The 12,948-nt window shown below is 39.5% G+C and overlaps 2 protein-coding genes across 7 annotated transcripts in view; one reads left to right on the top strand and one right to left on the bottom strand.

The window, feature by feature from the left end:
• Positions 1-12,948, top strand: part of LOC111251662 (uncharacterized) — a 62,281-nt gene that overhangs the window by 908 nt on the left and 48,425 nt on the right. The window contains exon 2 of one of the 2 annotated variants that reach the window (XR_015322223.1): positions 890-2,326. The exons of the other annotated variant lie outside the window; for it this stretch is intronic. The gene's annotated coding sequence lies outside the window, so the exon portion shown is untranslated. Of the gene's footprint in view, positions 1-889; positions 2,327-12,948 lie in introns of those variants that run through there. 2 annotated transcript variants of the gene reach the window in all.
• Positions 2,234-12,607, bottom strand: LOC111251665 (UPAR/Ly6 domain-containing protein bou-like). 5 transcript variants are annotated; one of them, XM_022808469.2, is made up of 3 exons: positions 12,385-12,607; positions 6,524-6,682; positions 2,234-4,223 (listed from the first exon to the last, which is right to left on the bottom strand). In XM_022808469.2, exons 1-3 carry the CDS (start codon positions 12,446-12,448, stop codon positions 3,991-3,993), a joined length of 456 nt encoding a protein of 151 aa, XP_022664204.1. In that variant the 5' UTR covers positions 12,449-12,607; the 3' UTR covers positions 2,234-3,990. The 5 variants fall into 5 exon arrangements, with proteins under 5 accessions (XP_022664204.1, XP_086837710.1, XP_022664193.1 ...); XM_086981584.1 differs by lacking the exon at positions 12,385-12,607 and adding an exon at positions 10,207-11,932; XM_022808458.2 differs by lacking the exon at positions 12,385-12,607 and adding an exon at positions 10,207-11,722 and having other exon boundaries at positions 6,527-6,682.

The raw sequence follows: 12,948 nt of genomic DNA, 5'->3' as shown, positions 1-12,948 counted from the left end.
AACAGCTAGACATGATGACAAAATGAGATCACTGCGATGGTTTACGAGCGCATAATAGAGAAACGTACTAATTGCGTTGAATTTAATTTAGGTTTCCCTCAAACGAATCTTAACTTCCGGCAAGGGTAATGTTAAGTGACGTTCACTGACTTCATGCTGAAGTCTTAACAATTCTAATAACTTGCTTGTTTTTTTATTTGTCTAAACGAATGTACCTTAGCGAGAAGGTGTCAAGCACTTCGGCTACTGTGAAAATAAAGAATGCTCAATAGGGGTACAAGTACGTGATCTCAGTTACCCCAGTCAATATTTGTCCTGATAAAACTATAATCCTTGGTCAAAGCGCTGTCACCAGCGTCATTCTTAGACAACGTGATGATAGTAAGTGCTTTCATAGCGCACCCTTTACTCTTCGCATGAATAATCTTTCTTAAATATACTTCAGTTTCTTAACGATTAAGTGGTCCATATTTAAGCATGGTCTGTAGTGACGAACATCAACCCTCTTTAGCTGGGACAAAGGTCTACAGTCAGGAAAAATAAATTATAGCAGGAAAAAGCTTGGCAAATCAACTGTCAGCCTATTTATTCCCAATCTTTTTCTGTTTTCCCAACTGGAAACTCGGCTTTTTGTTGCTGTGGTATTGCCTCTCCCTACATATAATACGCCATCACGATGCAAGATATTAGATCTTGTCAAATAAATATAGTTTTCATTATCGGACAGGATATAAACTGTATATATAATCATAATTCCACACGACGAGTTAACATGTATACTACGATTAATTACTGAATATGCTAATATCCTCTAGCTTTGTGAGAGGGCCCCTTAGCAAAAACAAGTGACGTCACAGCCTCAATGTGCTGTTTTTGCATTTTTTTTTAGATTTTCCTATATGGGCAATCGTTTTCGTCGTTGTTGTTCGACTAGCCGCTATCTGTGCTGGAATTCTCTACGTCACGAAGCGTCCTGTTACTCGAATTGTCTGATTGCATCATGGACGCTGACGCTAACAATGTTCATATTCCAACACTGCGAAAACAGCAAACACTCACGCCATAACAGCTAACTCTATATATGTGAAGTTGAGCTCATCAACGTATACTGCAATTAGCGTTAAGGCTGTCAAATTGCGGAGCGAGTTAGCTATCTCAAAAACAATAGTTTCGGTTATAACTAAGAAATTTAGCCCTAATTGTGATAATATTTGATAAGTTACTTCTATTAGAAGTAACGAAAATATTATGATTGTAACATAATGGTAACGATGACCTTTCCAAGCTGAGACGATAAGAAACTACACTAAAAGGTCTGTAACCAAATAGCAGAGCAATTATAATGGGCTGAGCCTTTAAAAAATTGAATTATATTTTGTTGGGTCCAAGATTATTACTAGCGCATCAAAGTGTGGACTCATGCAAATGCAGACTAGCTCTATGTATATTACTATATTGCATAAAACCGCGTTTACGTCTAGCTGCTTTGATTCGACATGCTGACAGCATAAATTACATAGTAACTGCCTTAGCGATTCTGTTAGGAAGCTTGAAAAGAGTAGGACTTGAAAGTTCAATTTCTCGCTTATTGGTGATGTGTATCAGTGTAAATGTCAGGCAAATGTAAGCGTGTCTACGTAGTTATGGTTCGGTGAAGATGCCTCACGTCTATAGGGTATGCGAGCGTTTTTATACTGTTTATTGTACATCAAGGTGTGCGACTGAAAAGTAAAAACAACAACTGAAAGCATAATTTTATTTCTTCCCAATCTGAGTGATTAGTACTGCTTACAATACATGTTTAACTGATACAAACAGATTTTCCTTAAGCAAGCTTAACCAAGTAGCACCAAAGTACTACGTCATTGAGGTCTGTTTGCAGCAATTAACACAAGCAACAAAAGTGCAATCGAAGAACATATAATGTGAAAATAGGCCTGTATTAGGAGCGTTTAGAAGTCACCTTAAGAAAAAAGTTCTCCAAGAGGAACCGATTTCTAGTTCGCCCTGAATAAGGATATATATATATATATATATATATATATATATATATATATATATATTAATCGGCAGGTACAAACGAGAGTGGCTAAGAAAAATATAATCCACTTTCTCGCAAGTGCTGAACTTCGACTTTACTTGAAAGTAGCATATATGATAATTTCAGTAACTCAAAGAACTGAACATTGTTCAAGTTCAATATGCTTACTAATATATAAAAATGACTCGCGTATTAATTCAAACATAAATAACACAATTCTTTATTAGATCATTATTATTTTGTGTATTTGATAGCTATCAAATAAAATGTAACGTCCAATGACCATATCTGTTCGATTGTATCAATTCGTATGGTTTTAATACATATTCTATAAACGCTTGATTACGACAGCATCAATTGTCTCCTCTAAAATCTACGACTGGCCTCATACCTATGCATACATTAACAACTCCACGCACAAGTTCAAGAAACCCTTATACACATATACAGCAAACCAGAAAAAAATATAGAAATATCTATATTTGCCCGTGCAGTGCAGGAAAGGTCCTGTCAGGCGCACTTTGAATTTGTTAGAGCTTCATTTTATTACCCAGGTTTACGGAGAACACGTTCTATCATTCTTTACCTATTAAATAAATTGTTGCTTGACTGGCATAGTTTTCGCAACTCTAATCTTTCAAACCTTTTTTTCGTTAACTTCCTGACGCGAACACATGTTCATGGCAGTTTTACTACAATGTTGTTTTTTTTCATCGCACACACGATTAATTAATTACAAAATAGCTACTTACGAATTGGCAGCGTTGTTTTATTTTTTAGAAAAACATCTCTATTTCCTATAACTTCAATGATTGTTATATGATTCGTTATCATCGTTATGATTTCTGCGCAAGTACTAGCGGCCTTTTGAAAATGGCATTTTGATGTATATATATATATTTATATAAACACAATTGGTGTCATGGGGTTTACGTATTTCTACTATTTGTAGGGCCAGAAAACTGCATATTATATATAATACATCACGTTGGCGTTTCCACGACGGGGAAATGTCGCAGAGGTAAATGCTTTATTTTAATGCCTCATATGATGCTCCACTATTCGGCAGCCTATAAAACGCGGTTATGAGACGCCTCAGCCGGACTACGGGACCACATGGACCCGTCATTCAGCAGCTTAATATTACGACTTATCCTGTTTCCTATTGGCGTACAAAGTATAATGTCCCTGTGGAGGAAGGTCTCGCTTCGATGTCGGTCAGATGTCCCGACGGATTTTAAACGGCTTCCGTAGAACAACGACGATGTTCCTCTGAGATACAGAGAGTTCAATTGCGTTTGTAGGCCGACTCGTAGCCGCTATCATCGTGGACATTTGTGCGATTTTTTAACATAATGCAAGGATTCAGCAACAGAATGACGTGCCTTGTAATTTGCTGATCTATACATATGAGATGATTAATCTTTCTGGTTGACCCATCACTTATCAGGCCGTCGCCCGATCAGCGTGACCCTGTCTAATTGTATATCATAGCTATTTGTTATGTACAAGGTGTCCAATCGATTCGTTAATTTCCTTAGGACGGAAAAATTTGACGATAATTATGATAGTACACGTGTGTCACCTCCATAGCCTCGCAAGTTGGCACCAGAGCAGTCACTAGATGCGGCATCCTTACTCCATAAATTACTACAAATTTCGAACGAATGCACATACGTAGATCCTAGCCATTCACGTTGACGCCATTGCGTACAGTTGTTAAGCTGTTCATGGTGTTCATCTGAAATGTCCGGGTTTTCAGATCGATGTGACTGTGGCGGCAACGACAGCAAACGCCGCACAATAGTATAATCAAAGAGCGTTTACTTACTTGACACCTAGCTACGAGTGACAGCCTTCTGCCAAATGTGCTGTGATTTTTTACAATTTGAAAATCAGATCTATGACGTCAAGATGCAGACAAATTATCACCCTCCAGAATGGCATTCTCATCCTGTATAAAGTCTGCCGTAGAGGATAGTTAGCACTACAGTAGTAGTTATTGCTATTAAAGTCGATTTTAGGCTCAAATCTGAATTACAGCCGTCGACTCCGCACGTATAGACACAGGCCCGATATTCACGTTTTTGGCCACGTTCGCCCAAGTCACCGGGTCGTGAATTCCAATCGCAATAGTTACCCAGATGTTTTGCTGAACAGAATCGTTGCGTACCAATTTCGCCTATATTGAGGTTCACAGTTCATCAGCAATCCGTTGCGGGCGCGCAAAATTTCGAATATATTGAATGTAACAGGGCGGCGGTGTTTCCAGATGTGGTAAAAGGTGCCAGGCCGATTACCAATTAACGAAGATGCGTAAGAGCGACGACGTAGGAAGAATAAGAAAGGTAACCAGAAAAAAGGCAGCAGTTAGAATTTGTGGTTGTTCGTCACCATGCGATTAGTGCCGTTCGTTAGCGTACCTGTTGGTTAGTCAGGTTAAAAAAAGGTTAATTAAACCCGCGGATAGAGATCAACTCTGGCCGTATATTCAAAACAGTTTACTTTAATGAATGTTCTGATCGGGTCCTGCCCTATTCTTGTTACCGCTGCTGGCTAGTACTGATAAAATTTACCTTTCATTTGTAATCACATCAAATAATTATGACTATTATGTTACTTAATTACTAATATTATCATAATTAATTAATATTAAGTTTCGACACTTTCTGCCTACGATTGATTTGATTTCGTTATTATTATATTATATTTATTCTTCTTATTATTATCTATCTATATACCTAATTATAATCTTCTATTTCTTCACAGTAGGTTTGTCACGAATCATATATATATATATATATATATGGCTCGGATCAAAGGTTAAATAATGAACTCTTTCACAATCTTAGTTTGTTTTACTTCCAGTCGAAGTATGTACCATAGTTGTTTTTGATCCTCTGCCATTTTGGTTTCCAACTTTTTAATCTTACATCTGTAGAAGTTTAGAGTACAAAAATTAAGAATGGGCGAAAGGCAATTCTGACACGATGTTGCGATTTAAATCATTTTTTAAAAAATGCCATTTGTACAATCAATGAGAGAGCACTGAACTATAATCCCTGCTACCTCTGCCTTAGTGATCGTGCGATTAAAGTGATCTACCACACTTTTCACTACGCCCGTTAATGCAGAGTTCTCATCATTTCTACCTACCTACCTATCTATCTGCTTATTAACAGTACCTTTGACCTGAGTTGGCGAACCACCACGGACTATATTATGTCAACAAACAAACACCATTAATTTTACCAGTTGTCTTTAAGGCGATCTGCCGCTGGCTCAGTTGCCCACCTCCATCTACTTGTATGACCATTTACGATTATCGCAGAAAATCCACTTGGCATCAGAGGCAGCAATTCAACACAACGTAAAACCAAAGAAAAGCTAGAAAAAAAAACGTCCCTGTCTCCCATTTTCGGTAAAACTATGCGGAACGCATATATCCGTTGAGGTAAACCAGTGAACCTGCGTGTTGGTATTCATACACTCTATTGAGATAGGTCAGTTTGCAGCAAAGCTCTAGACCGTTTGTTGGACAAAGGTTGGTTCAGAAGATTTATTTTTGAAGTTACAGTTTCCAAACCAAAGGTTTATACGACGAGTTTTCCCCACAGCTGGATTGAGCTTATATTCTGATTTTACGTGGGTCACAACAGTTTGCTTATTAGAATCCCAAGTGACGGTATTCGGTTGCACGGACACAGATTTCAAATAATATAAGGGTACATCAAAGACAAAGAGTGTTGCAAAATGTAGAGGCCTTACAGAATACGGCCATCGATGACCAAAATGAGATTGATATTTGTATCTATGTGATAAGAACAATCTAATATTAGCTTATCGAATAAGTATTGACTGTTTTTCTAGGTAAATTGGCCTAAGGTACCATATCTCGGATAGTATGAGTCACGTCAGGTCGACGTTGCAGTAAATTTAACGCTGAGCTCTGCCAGGAATATTATGCGAAATTTGTTGGGACTCTTTTACTTGAAATAGAGCATCTTGGAGCGAAATAAAATCTCTGCAAAAATCCACTATATTTCATAATTTTATTGCGGTATTGCCCATGCCCATGAAGGAGTTTATGCCACTTTTGGTCAATATGCATTATCGGAGTATCCCTTTGGATGATGTTTCGTGTGAGTTCGGATAAAAACGCATTTCGTAGTGGTCGACCAATTATGGACGTTTTAATGTAGATTTTGAAAGACAATAGATTATCATCTGTTTCATTCTCTGCACAGGCTCGTTAACGGTGTTAATGTCATTGGGGCAATACAAAAATTACTTGTTAGAAATTTTCGTCCGGGAAGTTTCGCAGTGATGGGATTACGGTGTTGCCAGAAAAATGGCAGAAGGTCTTTGATCGAAATATAGAAAATGTTGAATTTAATTTTGGATTAGAAACAGCTCGTATTTTTTCGAGAACGCAAAGATCAAACCTAGCATAATCCTTGGTGAAGGTCTTTGGAGCACAACTACCTTGGTACATTCCGGTGGTTTTCACACAATACTGTGCCTCATAAGTTTGATCGCATTCGATAGGCTTAATTTCTTCACTTAGCTCGCCTAATTCCCAGTTCTCCGAACAGTATAGATTCGAGTAGGAATTGCAGACGTAGCATTTAATTGACGTTGCTGTAATGTCAGAAAAAAGAGGGAAAATATGTTAGTAGAATTTTAAGAAGTTGTAGATATACTGCTGGGAAATAATATAATTTATTGTTTTTTTTCTTGTTCACTTCTGATATAATCAATTTGAATGTAGGTTCGATAAAATTGTCGAAAAAAAAGACTTTTGACATCTTCTTTGTTAAGAATTATCAAGGCGCTGTTTTTTCGGGTAATGTGTTAGTAGCATTATAGGTTGTCCAGAAAGGAGAAGTTTGCTCTACCGGACAGTTTTGTTTAAGTTTAGCTGAAGTTAGCGAACGCCAGCCAAATCCAACCCATAATGCGTAAAGTTAGAGGAACTGACTCGTTTCACTTCAACGTTCAACATCAAATGGGGCTTCTCAATGTCTTTTTCTTTTTATCACCAGACAGGCCAAGGCCAATTTAACTCATCCACTGAGTTCAACTCGATCGTAAGACATCCTAACGTAGCGGAACACATCTGACTCTTTTATATGAGCCTCTGGATAGCAAAGAGACGAATAGCTTTAAAGCCGAAGACTGAATTATGAATTCAACTTGCGCTATTGGATAGCAATAACTTTTGATGCGTAATCTGTATTGTTCGTATAGGATCTCACCCATAAACGAAAAAAATTGAACTTAATGTGGATATAGCCATAGGAAAAAAAAGTATAATTATAAAGAAAATGTTTATCAACACCGTTCTATGTTAACACGTTATGGTACGATGCTAGTACCTTCTATTTCACATAAAGTTAATTTAGCGTTATGTGAAATTTAATTTACTTGCATAACAAGCGATTTTCAAACGATTCTCAAAGGCTATATAACTAAGAGCTACTCGTTTTAATCGTAGTGTACGGAAGCGGGTTGCATCTGTAAAAAACGGGCAGCTTCACAGAGAACTATTTAGTTCGTCCTAGAAAGCGGCGGTATATACTTACCGACAGACGTTAGCCTCAGATGCGACCCAAGCAGCTGACTTTAGGTAAGTGTATCTATTGAAATTTACAATTTGTCTCAGAACTAAACGAATCCACGGGTAAGCAAATCATCTATAGACCCGTGTCTGTAGATCTGGCTTCTGTTAACTAAACCTACTTTCTAGTGGAGTACACATGCTCTTCCTTGGATGAATCACCAGCGACTATTTTAAGCCAACAACAGTGAATTCTGTAACAATCTATTACGCCTACGATATTTCCTTGATTCTATTCATTTCGCCATTGTCGTGCTTATAGCCCGACATGTAGGTTATATTCATGAACGTCAGCCGCCTGGCGACAATGGATCTTTTGCCGATCATTTAGGAACACTTTTTTTTGTACGCACCGTTACTACATAGGCACGGTGCTTAAAATACCTTTATTTGCTAAGCAACAAGACCTTTTATCCAACAATACGTTCTGTTATAAAACAATGTGTTTTATCATAATCTATCACCGCATGTGTAACACACGTAAATATGTAAAATGAATCATTGCTACGCCATCTGCGCTCTTGTTTTTCTAGCTACGATCGGCTCACTGAGAGGAATAATCATCGAACAGTGTTCCTAAGTGTTGCTAACAATTTTCGTTGTCGAATTGTCGTCGTTATCAAGCACGACACTGACCCTCCTCTGCTAACAGGCCGACATAGCCGCCACTCAACCGATACTGCTGTGTTACCTACAACTTGTCGCATGTGCCAAGTTATTGGCAGCTTAACTACATACACTTGTTGATAGATAAGTAGACTGTCATCATATAGAAGAACTGGTAAGTTGATGGTTGATATTTTACGTCCGTTCACGGTACTACTACGCACTGCTTCATACGGCTAGCAGTTCGTCGCAAGACGAAATGAACCGTGTTGCTATCGAGCCTAAGTCCGAAGGCAAACACTTTATATACTGTATGATCAGGCTAATTCTACTGATTATGCCTCGGATTGAATGCCAGCCCGCTATGAATGTGCGAGTTACACCCCATACTTGTATATACAAAACAGTGCAATCGTAAGTAGGCAAAAGTGCATTACAATAGTAGATCCACGCGTTAAGGTCTTTAAACACAAACTAATAAGGCCGATATTTTTCATTAGTGCCGTATTTATGAAAGAACACAATTGTGCCTGCTTGCTCACTTACACATTGTACAAAATGAAACTGGGCCTATGCACTTGAGCCTTCTTCGTTGACGTCTACAAAATAATTGACTCCATTGTATGAGTAAAATAAAACAGGTGAGCTATCTATGGAATATAATCTGTAATGGCACAATTGCAGATGGGCATAATAATGGTGGAACAATATGAGGCAAACGTGCCTGAATTCAAAACAGGATGAATGCCTATTCTAATCAAAACCCAATTTCTAGACCTTTTTAGAGGATAACGGTCTCAGCGAGTGTCTGGCTATGCTGTATAATGGCAAATATTTATTATACTATTGTACATGTATAGTATACATATTATATATATACTATATATATTATATATAGTATATAGATTATAGTATAATATCATGGCTCATCATAGCTGAATAGCTACTTCTTGATCGTTCGAAATATCACCACGTGTGAACAATCGATCATGATATGATGGTAAGCCGTTGGCACATGGTTGGCATACGTGTAAGGCATTGCGTATATGTCCCAGATGTTGCATGTAGGAATCGTTACGCAGATCCGAAACGGTAAGAAGAGAAGTAGAATAGAATAGGATTTGATGAAGCCCAAAACTTTTCAGTACGAGCAAACTTTAGTTTGAATAATTAGCGTCCGTTAGCGATAATAATTAGCATGGCAGAGAAACAAGCTTCTTATATACACGCAAGGAATCGAAAGATAAGATTTTACATTTCTATTTATATATAAAGGACCGCTGAATTTAGTGATGTCGTAATAATTTATTATTTTTCTCATCATTCAGCGAGGGTTCTTCCTTTAACGGACCCATTCTTCTTGTTTCCTTCTGGCCTTGTGAGTAAAATGCCGATTAAGCAGATGAAAGTGTCAAGCCTTTCAAACTGAGAATGTGCGGTTACTCTTCTTGTCAGAACACGATGTTGGGAATTTTAGCCATTTGCTAAAAAGGTCCTTTACAACAATCCCCTTAGATGTGCCGGTAGACCTTCACCCGCTTTTCCGCATCCTGACACTTACGTAGACGAAATTACTCTTCGTCTAGCGAAATTGTCTACCGTTTACACACGGTTACATATCGCTAATATCTTGTACCACGTAGATCTGTAGTACGAAGCTGACGTTTTTCATTGATGGAAACCGCGAGATTAGCCACTCATCTACATCTGTCTAGTGCTAGCTTTATCGAATAAAGTGACCTGATCGAAAAATTGCGGATGGAGGTGGCGGTAGTTCGATTACTGAGTCATTCAAGCCTGTTACCATTCACTACCTATAACTGATCTAATTGCACTTGGGATCAATTTCGAAACACACACCTAGCGCCACCTGGGATACTTGCAATATTATATAATAGGAACCCAGCAAAATAGGTATATACGTATCTTCCCCACTTACCCGAACCAAACAAGGAACACAATAGAACCAACAGCACAACCCGGCGGCTTGCTGTTGTTAAAGGCCTCGAGGGTTCCATTAAGGCGCGCATTTTTTTACTTCTGATGATATAACTTTTCTTCTAGAACGCCCAGACACGCAGTTTACTTTCGCTGTACCTTTAAAGTTCGTGTAGTACATTCGGACGCACTACCTTGTCGTATTCACAAGCAGTAGAATCGACCTCGAATTTTTTCTTCTTCTTCACACATACAGTATAGACAAACCTAAACACATAGCGAAACTGGAACCTTGTTTGCCAGTTCGGAACTCTGTTTGTTTTGGTGTACCATCACTTCTCCTGGACACCAGCATCGCCGCGACCGCTCATTATCACCACGTGATCGACATTGTGATAACTTGGCTTAACAACGCACTGCTTGAAGGACAGATGTTTGAATTAATCGTTTTTGGACTCTACAGCTACGTGGGAACACAATTTCCCTAGCTATCAAACCATATGAAAATTGACCACTCAATGGTAGGTTTATTTTAAGCAGTTTAAAAGCTGATTTTTCAATTCGACGTGGGGGCCGTTCGAAAGATCTCTTCGCAGATTTTTCTTTGCTGAGCACCCAGGCTTCGAGGAGGTTTTTGCTTGTTGCACCTAGTGATCACATCCACGTATCCAAGCTAGTTCGCTGCTCTTTTTTACGATAAAATTTTAATAGATAGCCCAGAGTGCAGAACGATATTCTACGGAATCGCTGGCTCGTTGTTTGAACACCGTTTACCACCCTACCTCACTTTACTCGAGGCTTGCATAACCGAATCAATTACGAAATTTCTTCTACTGCTCGACGGGCGTTGTCCTTGAGTGTTATCGCAAGGCAAAGTGGAAAATTTTGCTTTATTTCGTAAAGCCTCGCAATCAACATGTTGTTTGGTGGCCGGCAACAGCTTTTCTTGGCAGTCCGTACCTCAGTTTTCACTAGCTTAGCTAGTTTGCTAGCCAACCGCCGCTACGAATGCTTCTGCTCAGCTATCCTTATGTTGTCCATTGTTACGTGGTTCCCTCTTCAGTTTGTTGTTAGTGTCTTATTACGATGGCAGCGATCACGGCGAAGACAGCAACAGGCCGGTCTGCTACTGCCGCGGCTATGAGTGCCGGCAGAACAGGCATGTTTTGCGACGAGTCGCCATGGCGACAAAAACTCTGATGATCCTACGATAATATGCTACCGCTTTCGGAGATGGTGTTGTTACCGGCGATGCCTCAGCCGACAGCGTCGCTGCGTTCTCTGCTCCCCGAAATTCTGTTGCTGTTGTTAACGAAGTGGGGAATAGTGCAGCGAAAGCCCCACTACGACGGGCTATCGATATGGTCGGGTTTGGATTGGTAATGGCGGCCGGTCGTTGATCAGTTCTGCTTGCTGAGCGGAACTGTGAGTAACGAACACTACCATATTTCCGACACAGCGAACCATCTTTATGGAAAGAAGAAATGGAACTCCGTGCGGCGAGGTTTGCTACTATTGTTATACGTTTTGTGATTATTTAATGTGACGAGGATGGTGTGTGTACGATCTCGCGACACACAATAGCTATTTTGTTAATAAACTAACAACTAAAACTCTTCCCCTTGGCATCAATAATCAAATGTATGCATTCCCTCATTGAAGCGTTTAATATCCTCCACAGTGGGTACATGTTTGACATGTAAGCATAGACGCGTCACGATGAAAAGATTGTTAACCAATGGGATATTGCATCAGATAGCTTGGCCTGTTATAGAAGACCTGTCTTATGGTGAGTGCGTTATCGAGTGTCATTATATGTAGAAACAAAAAATATACGGGCTTAAGCTCCGACAGCTCCGCATCGTCATCGATCGGGTCAATTCGTCAAAGCATTATTCATGGATTTTTATACATGCACAACCACACAATTAGAAAGATGAAAAAACAAACATCTCTCATTGAGTTATTTTGACAAATAAGTTTGAACAAATATTGTTACAACACATTGCTATTATAGTATTCAACGAATAAACACCTCATCCCCATTGAACATCGAATATCGGCATACTGTATCTCCTACATAGACAGTCGTTCTCCCCCACAACCGCTTCACCCGCTCTGAAATCGTTCGCGCTCATCGTGTACACCTCAACGACGGTTCTTATCTACGTTTGCCCACCTGACTCAAAATCACAGATCAGTACACAGCCGCGCGACTCCTTCCTTCCGTTCGACGCGTCCATGCGACTTCAATCGTCAACGGTTGACGTTCAAAAACGGGCGTCAGGTGCAGAGAGATTGCTCCTAGCAGTTGGCAAAAAGCGCGACTTCACATCTTTTGCCGTCTGGCGGAACACTATAGCAGAAAGCATGGCGAGTGGACAAAGAATGTGAAATGCAACCGCTATCAGCGGAACCGAAGCAGCCGCCACGACAACGACGACAGCCATAGCGCGCCGGTGCCTTACGGTACACCGATGGAGAGAGGACGGAAGCGGTTGACTGTTTCCTATTATCGCCACAGAGGGTGCCACACGTACCACAGTTACCGTAGAACTTGCTAATGTATTGGAATGGGCTATAAATGACGGAGTTGTCGGAGATGACAGACGAAACGCCGAAAGTATGGAAAGATGCAGCTCAGATATATCTCATCTATACAGAAAAAGTTTCAGTAGACTCATAGCGGAAAAGTAAGAAAAGCAGAAAGTTAAGAAGAAAAAAATATATATATACATATATA

Source organism: Varroa destructor, unplaced genomic scaffold (assembly GCF_002443255.2).
Source record: "Varroa destructor unplaced genomic scaffold, Vdes_3.0 BEIS01000001.1, whole genome shotgun sequence".
In the NCBI taxonomy this organism is placed as follows: Eukaryota; Metazoa; Arthropoda; class Arachnida; order Mesostigmata; family Varroidae; genus Varroa; species Varroa destructor.
The sequence above is the reverse complement of the archived record's forward strand: the minus strand, read 5'-3'. Positions and strand labels throughout refer to the sequence as shown.

Excerpts from the sequence above, each read along its gene's own strand:
- LOC111251665 (XM_086981584.1), bottom strand. The coding sequence starts at position 10,297 with ATGCGCGCCTTAATGGAACCCTCGAGGCCTTTAACAACAGCAAGCCGC. Across the intron at positions 6,683-10,206 it reads GTGTTCCTTGTTTGGTTCGG|CAACGTCAATTAAATGCTAC; the intron begins GTAAGTGGGGAA and ends CTGACATTACAG. Across the intron at positions 4,224-6,523 it reads CACCGGAATGTACCAAGGTA|GCGAAATTGGTACGCAACGA; the intron begins GTTGTGCTCCAA and ends ACCTCAATATAG.